At 40.5% G+C, this 13,087-nt stretch overlaps 2 protein-coding genes across 2 annotated transcripts in view; one reads left to right on the top strand and one right to left on the bottom strand.

Moving 5' to 3' along the window:
- Positions 1-13,087, bottom strand: part of ctnna2 (catenin (cadherin-associated protein), alpha 2) — a 509,795-nt gene that overhangs the window by 144,162 nt on the left and 352,546 nt on the right. The gene's annotated exons all lie outside the window — the stretch shown is intronic.
- Positions 4,112-7,327, top strand: lrrtm1 (leucine rich repeat transmembrane neuronal 1). Its single transcript, XM_073843126.1, has one exon. The coding sequence runs from the start codon at positions 5,203-5,205 to the stop codon at positions 6,775-6,777; it is 1,575 nt and encodes a 524-aa protein (XP_073699227.1). The 5' UTR covers positions 4,112-5,202; the 3' UTR covers positions 6,778-7,327.

Genomic DNA, 13,087 nt, shown 5'->3' with positions numbered 1-13,087 from the left:
AATTTACTTGTATATAATTATATTTTTATGAAAAATACTGGTTACGCCAGTTGACACAAACCAGTCACTCCACCTGACCATGTTGCTTCTACAGCCAAAGGCCATTGTTTGTTGAAAAAATTGAAACTGAAAATCAAGCATGACTGTCAACAAGTTCAGCAGAAGTGCCTTTTTTTCAATGCTAAAAAAATCTGGCAACACTAAATTATCATAGTGATAAACAGTCAACTCATGTCTCATATTGTAATTACAGTTAAGAAACAATATCTGAAAAGAAATCATCATAGTGATGAACAGTGAACTCGTATCATGATTGTAGGTAGAAGGAACTGCAGTCTGTTCTCTTGGTAAATGCACAAACACATGAAGTGTGGCTCTGTTGAACAAGCACTACACAATTTTATCACACCAAAGTACCTTTGTCAGGAGGCCTCAGCTGTGGTTCACCTAAAGAACCTCTCAGTGGAAATGGAGTTGCTTAGAGAGCCAAATCAATAAGCCTTTAGCCTAAGGGCAGGGACTGGCTGGGGAATGGGGCTGAGCAGCAAAGGCTTCTGGATCTTCACAATTACGATACTTGTTTTTAAAAGTGCTACCTTAAGACTATTACTTTCAGTCTTCAGACTACTTGATTTTTAAAAGCTAGCATATAAAAAAAAATCTTAGTGATTACATTATTCATATTATCCAAGAAGACTTAGCCCACACATAAAAAGACGAAAAACAAATAAATGCAACTTGCAAGTGGTGAGGCATTTGCAGAAATGTAATGGCAAAAGTTCAGATTCTTCCCAAATCTGCTTAGTTTTCATCTTTGAGTGGATATTCTATACAGGTCTAGTGGAAATGTCTTCAGCTAAGTACAAAGCAGTAGTTGAAAGCTAGTAGGTGTGATTATTCCCCATATTGTTTTGTTCTGCCAACTCAAAGTATCCCACTTGCATTAATGAGGGCCTACTATCCTAAACCACGACAATGGTCCAATGAGCAGAAAGGAGGCTCACTCCAGAGTACTTACTGTCTCTACAAAGACCTCCACATTCCTTTGATGACTCACAGTGTCCAAATGGCCCACTGAGAGAAGTGACTCTTTCATACTCATCTGAGAGTAGGCCTGTGGAGTCAGGTCTTTGGGGAAAAGGGTGACTACTTCTTTTTTTTTTTGCACCAATAGTCTATTATCCGAGACAGAGGAGAAAGTACAAAAAAAGACCAGACATTTCAAGGCACTTCTTCCCCTGGTCAGGAATAGTAGTAACTGTGTGCAGGTCTGCATGCAAATCTCTGCAGCATGACTGAGGCGGGTGGGTAGACCTCACTGACAGGACTGTTAATCCAGAGCAGAGCCATTGATTGAACACGTCCCTAAATGCTGTGCTCTGCCTGGCAAATGCGGCCATTTTAAGTCTCGTCAGGACAGGGCAGACTAGGTGTACATTATAATTGCAGGAGAGCTACGGTGGACTTAAGCGTTAGCGGTTTAATGGCTTAGCTTCAACGGATAGAGGAATCTGTGGTTAAACACTTAATGACGCAGAAAACATTACCATTAAACATAACAGGATATTGATTCGGTGTATAACGCATAAACACAATGCACATCTAATTGACGCTCTGAATAATTTCAGGTCCACCTCCTTTGTTCATGGCATCTCTATTAAGTATGTAAATGAAGATGAGTCATCTATCAAGCAAGGTACTTTTATGATTTATCTAAGTGCTTAAATTGCATTGGGTGTACAATATAGACGCAACTGCGCTCTGAACAATGAAAAAAAAATCATTTGGTCAACTTTTAAACTTATATTCCATCATCAATACAATCTCACAGTAACCTTTGACAATAAAACACACTTATTTCTATAATTATATTTAAATGATTGAGGAGCTTTGTGTTTGAATTCCATTAAAGTATGTTCATTCAAAATTATTCATTCTAAACCTATCTGATTTTTTTTTCTGATTAAGTGTTACTGTAAGCTAAAAAAGTTTTTAGTAACCAAAATGTGAAATAAAATACACTTCATATTAGATGAAAATTTTGATAAAAATAAGTACATACTAAAACAAATGTAACCTACTTTTTAAAATGAAAACTAAATATGTTAAAATTATAAGGTAAATAATAGTATATAAATAATGCTTCAATGAATGGTTTAAGTTCTCACATTTCCTCACTGCTGTGTCAAGTCATTACTGGGGACCAAGTCATTAGCTGATGGTGCACCCATTTATTACAGCTAAAGAGCGATGGGCAAGGTGGAGGAGAGACAGATCAGGCTTTGGGACGGCCACGGTCGTAGGCTTTTTACTTCCGCCTAGAGCTCAACACATCCATTTCTCTGTCAAATCTTTGCTGAGCATTTAGGGTGCAAAATAGGTATAGATTTGAGGCACCATACATTGAAAGAGCCAGGAAATGCTGTTATTTTATATAATCACCTGGAAAATAGAAAGCAAATTTACATTTTGCTGTGGATTTTTTTTTCTTTAAAAAGATACAATTATTGGTAACCAAAAAATAATGAATACAATCAAAATAGTTGCCGTCCTGTCAGCTTCTCTGAGATCTGTTGGTTTTACCCCCAAAGCTGGCCCAATACCCCTGTGCTGAGCAAAAAAAAAAAAAAAAAAAAAAAAAAAAAAAAAAAAAGAAAAAGAAAAAGGAAAGAAAAAGCTTAGTGGGCTTTTTTCCTCAAGGCGTTTAGTCTTGAGTTAAGGTAATCCGAGCAGACATTGTTCACTTGCCCTTGTTTGCAGACTCCTGTGCCAATTAGTGGACTAAGGAGACTATGTGTGGCATATTTTCAACATGAGATTAATTCATATTTCACAGCGTGCTAAGCAAAGGAAAAGACTGATCTTAAAATTATGGGAGCTATCAGAAAGCAGGCAAACCAACAGATGCATGCTAGCTTCATGTACAGGATCGTCACAGCTCATTGTCCTTGAAAATTAATCGGAATGAAATGACAAGCCTGGGGACTGCAATCCGTGGTGCACTGCAACAAGGCTCCTGAGCAGAATATTTATGTAAGCCTGGCTAAGTGGCAACAGATGATATCTGTATTCCAACTGGATGGCGAGACTTGAAATGGCTGTGATAAACAAGCCTGGGCAGGCGGCATTATGAAATGTAAATGTAGCGATTCGGGTTTAGGACTAGACCAATGAGGGCGTGCAAGGGTGGGACTGGGGCGTGAGGGGGGCGGAGGGGAGTCGCTATGCCGTGGACTATATTTGAGCTTACCAGCTAACTGCTATGACATATGGTGCGTGATGCCATTACCATGCTTGCCGTGCACAAGCTCATTTTTCAACAACCTAACAGCCTGAAAAGGCAATGCTTACACTACAATGCCATTTTGAACTTACTCTGATGGTCCGATTGGAGTCTAGCAAAAAACACATTAATCTCGCTCAGAGACCGTATCACTATTGGTTTAGGATAACTCATCGGCTAGCGAGAGTAACTAGCCATTGGAACTCACACAGTGACATGATATTATTTATCAAGTCTCAAAAAACAATCAATAATACAAAAAAATAAAACCAATATATAAGATGATATACTACATTTTTCATTGACTAAGCAGTCCTTTTTGGTTCTGCCCACCCGTAGTCATGTGCTCTGCCTATAATTAAAGATAAAAAATAATAATTAATTTAAAAATAATTCAATTATCCTCGTTTACGCAAGACTTTCAACACATCAAACCACAGGGAATTGGCACACTGCTTAAGTCATTAGAAGGATATTAATCTGCAATAATAAGCAAACCATGTACTACTAACGTAGACGTTGGCAGATAGATGGCATGTTCCAATTCGTTTAGGAAGTGAGGGAGGGAGTTGGGGGGGGGGGGTGCTAATGTTTCAGTTGTGTGCTTCATTTAAACCATAGTTTAAGCCTAGCCTCTCTTAAATATCAAATTGTCTCAGGCACCGAAAAGAGAGAGGGAGAGAGAAGGAAAGAAAGAAAAAGAGAGAGAGCATTGAAGAAAAAATGGGTGAGCAGAAGAGCAGCAGGAGGAGGTGGAGGGTGGGAGGGAGAGCGAGAGAGAGAGGGAGAGGGAGAGAGAGCGCCTGGGCTGAATTGTGAGTGGCTTACGACACTCAGTGAACAGAAGGTGTTTCTGCATGCACTGCCAGTGCACTAGTCTGCTGCAAGGGATCGAGCATCTCTCTCCTCCCCATACACCGCACCTGCCTTCAGCCTCAGCATCTACAGCCTTCGCAGACCACAGGAAATGAGCTTCATACAAAAGAGACGTTGCTGAAGATTTGAGTCTTACTAGACACACTATCATCAGCGATCTTTGGATACCACTGCTACACAGACAATTAAAAAGGACAGGAAAAAGCAAAAGAGAGTTATATGATGCAGAGCACACAGCTTTTGCATAATTGTGAAGAAACGACCACTGACAGAATGCCAACAAGCTTCACTCAATGTACATTGTGCAGGTCAGTGATCACTTTAGGTTATGGATGGTGATTTGCGACGACAGATCGGGAGTCTTTGACGAGAAGGAAGGAAAAGAGGGAGAGTGAGAGTTTGGAGTGGATTATTCCCTCCTTCGTGCGTGCTTTCCCCCGCTCGTCTCTCCCACAGTTCGGCGCAGCAGTCAATGCAGAGGAACGGCGGAGAGAGGACAGTGCTCATGCATGCAGCCCGGGAAACTTGCACTTCCTACCAGCCTGCTGAATGCCACTTGGATTCGTTCTCTTTTTGGCTCTTTCACACGAGGAGAACTAAGACATTGTAAGTCTGCCAGGATCTGGTGTCCGATGAAAAGGAGGGGGGGCTGAATTTGTACCACACTGGGGTCTTTTTTAGTTTCGCACATAATTAGTGTCGGCACAAAGGGATCAACTGAATAGAGGTTGTCAGCCTCTGGAAAGGGGTGAGTAGGCATCCTTTCATGTGAGATTGATTCTTGAGGAGCGCATTTTTTTGTACCTTCATCTCTCTTTTCCTTTCTCTCGTCTAACATGAGCAAAGTGACTTGTCGTCTATGTGCCGTCGCTCTCCTCCTTTCGACGTGGCAGGATTTCTCCATTCTTTAAGTAACAAATCACCATCCATATTCTCTATAAATACATATCAGCTGAAAAGGGGAGTTACAAATCACAAAATCCAAAATGACAATGATCTGAAAGATTCAATGGACTTTTTCTCTACGACACTGCAGGATATTCATGCTAATGGATTTCCTCCTAATTGGTCTGTACCTAAAGTGGCCGCTAAGGAAGCCCCCTGGGCTAATACTGTGCTCCCTGGGCATTGTTCTGAAAATAGTTCCGTTGGTGGGGGGGAGCTGTCCGAGGCCGTGCCGATGCGACAACAAGCTGTTGTATTGTGAGGGGCTCAACCTGACTGACATCCCCCAAAACCTGAGCAGCGCCGTTGGCTTGTCCCTGCGCGAGAATAACATCTCCGAGCTGCGGGAGGGGAACTTTGTGGGCCTGTCGCAGCTAACCTGGCTCTACTTGGATCATAACAACATCGATATTGTGGAGGAGAACGCCTTCGAGAGGCTGCGAAGGGTTAAAGAGTTGGATCTGAGCACCAACCGGATAGAGAGCCTGCCCAACGGGACCTTCAGACCTCTGCCCAACCTGCGAATATTGGATTTATCCTATAACAGACTTCAATCCTTGGAGCCAGACCTTTTCCATGGCCTTAGGAAGCTTACCAATTTACATTTGCGCTACAATGCCCTTAAATTCATCCCTGTGCGGATTTTCCAGGATTGCAGGAGCATGCAATTCCTGGACCTGGGTTACAACCAGCTGCAGAGCCTGGCACGTAATTCATTTGCCGGACTCTTCAAGCTCACTGAGCTGCATCTGGAGCACAACGAGTTGGTGAAAGTCAATCTGGCCCATTTCCCCCGCCTCATATCCCTGCGGACCCTCTACATGCGGAACAATAAGGCCACCATTGTGGTCAGCACCCTTGACTGGACCTGGGACCATCTGGAGAAGATCGACTTCTCCAACAATGAGATAGAGTTCATTGAGCCACATGTGTTCGAGAGTGTGCCCCACCTTAACACTCTTATGCTGGACTCGAATAAACTGACTTACATAGATCAGCGGATTTTGGACTCATGGACATCCCTGAGCAGCATCACTCTGTCGGGCAATGACTGGGAATGCAGCAGGAATGTCTGTGCCTTGGCTTCCTGGCTTAGCAACTTCCAGGGACAACGTGACAGTGGCCTGTTGTGCGCCAGCCCAGACATTGCACAGGGTGAGGACATACTGGATGCCGTCTACGCTTTCCAGTTATGTGAGGACAATGTGGAAGAAACCACGCAGACCTTCACCGCTACCAGAAACCGGGCCAGAGGCTTCATATACGATGGGCCAACGAGAAACCCCTACGACCTGCAGGACGTGGAGGGCGGGGAAGTGGTAACCAACTCCCTAACGGTGACTGCATCTGCTGATGACCTGGAGAGCACCATGCAGATTCACAAGGTGGTGACAGGCACAATGGCCCTCATTTTCTCCTTCCTGATCATGGTCCTCATGCTCTACGTGTCCTGGAAATGTTTCCCAGCAGGCATCAGGCAGTTGAGGCAGTGCTTCACCAGCCAGCGTCGCAAGCAGAAGCAGAAGCAGACCATGCAGCAGATGGCTACTACGTCTGCGTCCGAGTACTACGTTGACTACAAACCCAACCATATTGAGGGGGCACTTGTCATCATCAATGAGTATGGCTCTTGCACGTGCCAGCAGCAGACATCTCGAGAGTGCGAGGTGTGATATGCCACCCATGTCATTCTTAAAAGTCAGTGGTTTCAAAGTACGAATGGATATGGAACACACGCTAACTTGGCACCTCATTTTGCTGCTCTCAGGAGGAAGCTAACGTTTCTCGAGTGCAAATGGACTAAAAACAGGGATTTAGTGCTGGTTTCAACAGCCTCAAAGCCTTGTGGGAGAATCTGACTCTGACACCTGTGTACTTGATGCAAAAGATGTGGAATAATTATGTTGACCTGTCCTGGCTTCTCTTATGAAGAGTGGATATTTGAGCTTTAATGTGTCTTTCTACTTCAGGATATTCTAGAACTTTCTAAAGCTATCGAGGACATCCAGAACAAAATTTTTACTGTGGTAACAAACAGAAAAATTGGAGAGGAAAACAACAAAACAAAGAAACCATTAAAAAAAGATTCTATGTAAAATATGTTAACAGCAGAAATGCAAGAGTGGGGATAAAATGCAAGATGTTATCCTATTTCTTTTGTAATCTATGGAGAAAAAAGAGGAAAATACAAATGTTTAAATAAATGAATTGCAATTCACAGTACTCATTATTGCAGGTGAGTTGGAGGGTTGCTTTTTTGTCTGTGATCGCGGAGAAAGATGTTCAGAGAGCTCTGCAGTATTGCAGGATGTAAATAAGCAGGGCTGTTGGGAGCGCTTCACTTCATTTGAAATGTTAAGCCTCAGTCTAAGATTCAGATCTCCTCGTCTCTCCCTGAGATATAATCACTGTGCAAAGCTTGATTGCTATGGCTGTTGCAGTTGCCCCCCTTGTACCTATCCTGAATAGATTAAGCAAACTAGCGAAAAACAAAACAGGCTGATGCGGTTTGATCGGATCTCACATGATAAAGTCAAACATTTGTGTGCTGTGCAAATAAACAAGACAAGGAGTGTCTAAGACCTTAATTCCCTTCACTGCTTCCACAGACAACATGTAAAAAGAGCCTCAGCCGAGGGGTATGAATCAGAGCGAGAGGAGGCCTTAAACATTTAAATCTAAATGTACTTGAAATGGGTGTGATTAATAATCCATTTTTATTTGCATTATGTTTTCTTTTCTTTCGTTTCTCCCATGAAAAAGGCTAGCCAAATTCTAGATGTATATTTAACTGTGGCTTTCTGTTTAAATGTGACATTACTTTAAACGATGTCCTGTGGTAAGCCATTGTTATTGTGTGAGTGATCATCCTGAAGGATTGTTAGATCGTGTGCACCAGTGGCTATTGCGCTGCTGAAAGCACAGGGCTTTGAGAGAAGGTACAGGCTGCTCCCTAGTGTTCATACCAGCAGTAGAGGAAGACGAGATACCGCAGCAACAAGCCCTTGAATTTCTCTTGCCCAGGCTTTGTGTGTGTTTGTGTATACGCCTGTTGCTTGTCTATATGCATTCTCTAAGCTCAGCTCAGGATTACTACCACAGCGTAAAGTATCTGGACTAAACAACAAAAGCAGGCTGATTATAAAAAGGGAGATCTCGCTTTACATCGACTGTGTTGTCACCTCACTCACTTGGCTGTTATAATGATGGATTTGTTTAGTAAACATAGAGGACATGCCACTGTGAAGATGGTGTGTGTGTATGTGTGTGTGAATGTGTAAGAGTGCATGTATGTGTATGCATTTCAATTTGACTATTTAAGTGAGTGTGTTTATTTGTGTCGTCTCCTCAAAAGATAGAATTGAGTTTGTTCTGACCAGCTGCATGTGTGAAGTATTAATTTGTCATGTATGACTGGGATATGCCTTAAAGGGACAATGTAAGGCTGAGCAAATATTTTTACAATCAAATCAAACAGTTTTATTATGAATTCCAAAGTCCCGCCCCCTTTGAATCCTTTAATACTTGATATGAAACTGTTCTATTTTCAGCACTGTATTTGATGCGTATATGAAGCTAAGCCAAGCTAAACCAATAAAATGTATTCCTACTGTTGTAAATGATACGCAATGTGACGCGCTTTGCCCTTTTCTGATTAATCTAGTCATGCTGGTTTTGATTTATTTATTTGATTTGCTGTTTACGCTTGTTTTCTGTCAGGTGAAGAAATTAATGCATTATTCAGAACATCTGGTCTGACACTCCTTGGACTGCAATCTCTTTTTATCCCTTTTTCATTTCATGAATGATACTGTTCATGACATATTTTGAAGCAAACCCCTAAATATGTACACTCCAACGTGTGGTTGGGTTTTTAATGAATCCTCTGGAGAGTATTAAAAAAAACATCTCTATTTGACTGAGTGGCAGATTCCTAGCATCAACACAATGATGATGACAGCATTGTTCCCTGCGTGGCGGCCGGAAAGAAAGAAATTGTAGCTATTCACGATCCCCCTTCTCAAAACAGGTGGTTGGATTGAGGAAAACAAAAACATGTCTTTCACTAACAATAGCTGTTAACCGTACCAGCAGCAAGGCAACCGGCAACGAGTGAAACAATGGAGACGTAGAGCGAGTTGTTTGATTACATTCACCCTTCTCTTTTTCAACTCTGAACGAATCTAAGCCATCCTCCAATCAAAGCAGTTCCGTGGCCTATTTTTAGCCCTTCTAGCTTATTTTGTATCAATATTGCATGTTTGTCATTTCATCTTGGCGCTGCTGGGAGTTGTTTTGAATTCCCTTTTCCCTTAATTATTATTATTTTCTACGTTTCTTCACAAGGAGCAAATTAATATTTGAAGTGGCGGGGGGTTTTGTTTAATCTGAAGCTCTCTCCTCCTTCTTGTGCTGCTTACAACCCCCTCTGCCCTCAAACTCTAACTAGAGTTACTGCTCTGACAATTAACTCTAATAATTAATACCGTTATTGATGAGGCTTGAGGAAGATCGATACGGATAGCTTTTAGCCAATTACAGACTTTCTTGCTTGCTACTTTTGCAGACAAAAATAAATAAATAAATAATCCTGTTAGTGTTGACAGAGAGAAAAAAATTGGGGATGGTGGGGGTGGCGGAATATGGTTTATTTATACAACAATCTTTTATTGATATTTTGGCTAATTAGTGTGGGGAGCACTTGGCTATATGCCCAGTATTATTAGAAAGGGGGAGAGAGAGAGAAAAAGACACGACAGCAATGGTCGATCACTAAGACATGAATTCAAGCAGGGCCAAGCCCTTGGATCTGTGGGGAAGCAGTTGTGCCAAGTGGTAGGGGGCAAGACATTAGCTTTTGACCTTGTTAGTCGGAGCGCCCATATGTGTGTATGTGTGTGCATGCAACATGCAAGCAGCTGCTGAATATGAAGATCTCAAGTGAGTACTAGAGGGTTGTACAGCACTGTTGAGCTGAGGAGGGTCAACACTGGTAAACAAAGCAAGATGACAAGATGCTACAAATAGCTACAGAGCTAAAAACAAATTCTCAATTCACACAAATCATCTGGTTCAATCTATGCAAATATTTAGCATAATCTTAAACAGTATAACTGCAAATCAAACAGTCTGACTTCAACATTACAAGACTATATCCTGCGGGAAAGAAAAAAATAGCCCTATTTAACTCAAGAAGCAACCAACATCAATGCTTAGAGTGTTATTTTTGTGAGATATTATTATAGTTTTTATAAATATTTTGAATTATTTTGCATTTTTATAGCTTGGCTTCCATTTTAATTTTAAAGTTTTAGTTTTTTTTTTTTGCATGAATTTGCATTTTTATTAGTTTTTATTTATTTACTTATTTTACAATTTTAGTTTAGCTATTTTAGTACAAGTTAAACCAAATAAATAGTTAAAATAAAAACTAAGACTTTTTTAAAACATTCGAAATGATGTCTCAACAAAATACTCACGGAACAAATGATCTAAGTTAAACGATCCATGTGAATATGATATCTCAATATGCCTGCTGTACGTCAACAACTGTTTTGTGTCAATTTCAGTTTCCCTAATGAATTCCAGGAGAAACATGCCAGAAAAAAATATATGCTTAAATAAAATCACAAGAAAGCTTCATTACACCTAGCATGTAAGCAATTTTCCTTTGTGTGAAAAAACTTTAGGACATCTCATTCTTGATTATTAGTATCTAGCAAACCTAGTATCAGCTAGACCATGTTTCCTAGTTTCCTCGAATATCACACAAACAGATTGCATTTCATAAGAAATAAGGAACAACTTGTGTAAATTCGTAGAAGGTCGGTGATATGCGAAAACTAGATTAAGTGTCACGGTATCAGCATACATAAAATCCAGATATTTCATCAGAGCCTCTTGATAGAGCACCAGATGCTTAACAAATTAATTAACCTTGCTTGCTGTCTCTCAGTGTTGATTGAATGCCCCTGTGTGCCATTCCCTGCCTCTGGTCTCGCATAATAAAACACCCACACATAAACAGATATCCTGCCAAAATGCACAGGACTGACCGGGACTCTAGAAGACGACATTAAGAATCTACACAAGAATTGACTGTTGCTGCCCTCGGTGACTCATAAATGCATTCGAGTCGATATCATCCCTATTATTTGCAATATAAAGTTGTAGTGAAGAACTTGCTTTCATTGGAATGTGAGTAAACTGAGCAGGACGGCTTGCATGCTCCAACTCATCGTTATAATTATCATCATCATCATTCTTATATGTGCATCTGCATCACTGGCGTCACATTAACTGTCGCTGCAGGGGCATTGTGCCATTTTCAAAACGTAACCAAATCATTAAAATAGCTATATATATAATACATGTACATAGTGTCAGATAAGACTAATTTGCATGGTTTAAAATGCTCATTTACACGATTATACACACCCACATCTTTATTAACAGATGAAGAGACGCTGAAGTGAGTGGGAGGAGGACATACATCAACACTTTAACAGCACATAAAGAGGCTGTTGCGGTTGCAATGTAAACGGCCTGGGCATTACATTAATGAAAAATATGGCATTAGACATCATATTAAGTCAGATATCAAACAGTTGAACGATAATGCTCAGGGCTAACGTTCAGTAACATCTGCTATCGCATTTGTGGCGCTGAACTGAGCACACAGTCGCAGGGTGGAAACAATGCCGACTGTTATTTTCTGCAAGTTAGCGGAATATCTCATGGGTCGCACCCAGCGCACAGCTCGCTGTTCTCCATTTATGCAGATATGTGAAAAATATCTGAAACGTGAGAAAACAGTGGTACTTATTTGCTGACCCTCACTGTGACTTTTCCCAGAAACCCTTGAGAGACAGAGCTACCTGAGAGCACTTTTGATGATTGCCGTGTGAGAGAGAGAGCAGAAGAGCAGTGGGAGATCAGGGCATATTAATGCATTGCAGTCTGTGTCTATACCACAGTTACTGTGAGTAAAGCTAGACAGAGAGATGTGGCACAATAAAGAGGATCGATAGCCTTCGTCTCTGTCGTTCTCTATTTCTCCGAGTGCTGTAGTGTGCTTAACCGAGTGCTGCAGTGATGACGTATTTTTGCAGGCCAACCCAGAAGCTAGCACCACCCTGATTCCCTCTTTGAGTGAAAGCAAGAGGGCAATTATTACCACAATTTAGCCACTTGTTAGCAACTGGAGTATTACTAATGTATTTTATGGCATAGAATAATAAAGGAGAAATATCTAGGCTTGTGTTAATCACAGACATTAACTAAAAACCCATTCAAAAACCCACTGACTTTAGGAAAATGGAACTAAAATGCCAACTATTTTCTAGATTTTGGCCTACAAAAATGTGTCATCTATGCAGCACTCTAATTTGCATTTTGTTTAATTATGAAATGGATGGAATATATAGTTACCTAGCAACTAGCAGTTCAATTTGCAATATTCAGAACATAATCCCTGCTATACTGTTTGTGATAGAGTCTTACAACTTCACATAAGAGTCTCATACTTGCAGGGTACAAATTTGCCTTAAGGACCCTTAACTTTCACTATGATGTTATTTTTAATATTTTGCATTGAAGGTAATTATTATTATATTTTTTAATGCCATCAGTCGATATGGATAAAGGTTTGTAAAAATTAAAACTCAAGTTTGTTGAGTTGGATCTGCCATAAAGCACACTGCTGCTCAAAATTCTGGGATCAGTAAGATTTTAATAATTTTTAAAGACGTTTCTTCTGCTCATCAAGGCTGCATTTATTTGATCATAAATACAGAAAAAAATGTAATATTCTGAAATATTATTTCAATTTAAAATAACTATTCTCTATGTGAATATATTTTAAAATGTACTTTATTTCTGTAATACAAAGCTACATTTTCAGCATCATTACTCCAGTATTCTGTGTCACATGATCCTTTAGAAATCATTCTAATATGCTGATTTATTATTAATGTTTTTTAG

This window comes from Garra rufa, chromosome 6 (genome assembly GCF_049309525.1).
Source record: "Garra rufa chromosome 6, GarRuf1.0, whole genome shotgun sequence".
In the NCBI taxonomy this organism is placed as follows: domain Eukaryota; kingdom Metazoa; phylum Chordata; class Actinopteri; order Cypriniformes; family Cyprinidae; genus Garra; species Garra rufa.
The sequence above is the reverse complement of the archived record's forward strand: the minus strand, read 5'-3'. Positions and strand labels throughout refer to the sequence as shown.

Coding starts and splice junctions, on each gene's coding strand:
- lrrtm1 (XM_073843126.1), top strand. CDS start 5,203: ATGCTAATGGATTTCCTCCTAATTGGTCTGTACCTAAAGTGGCCGCTA.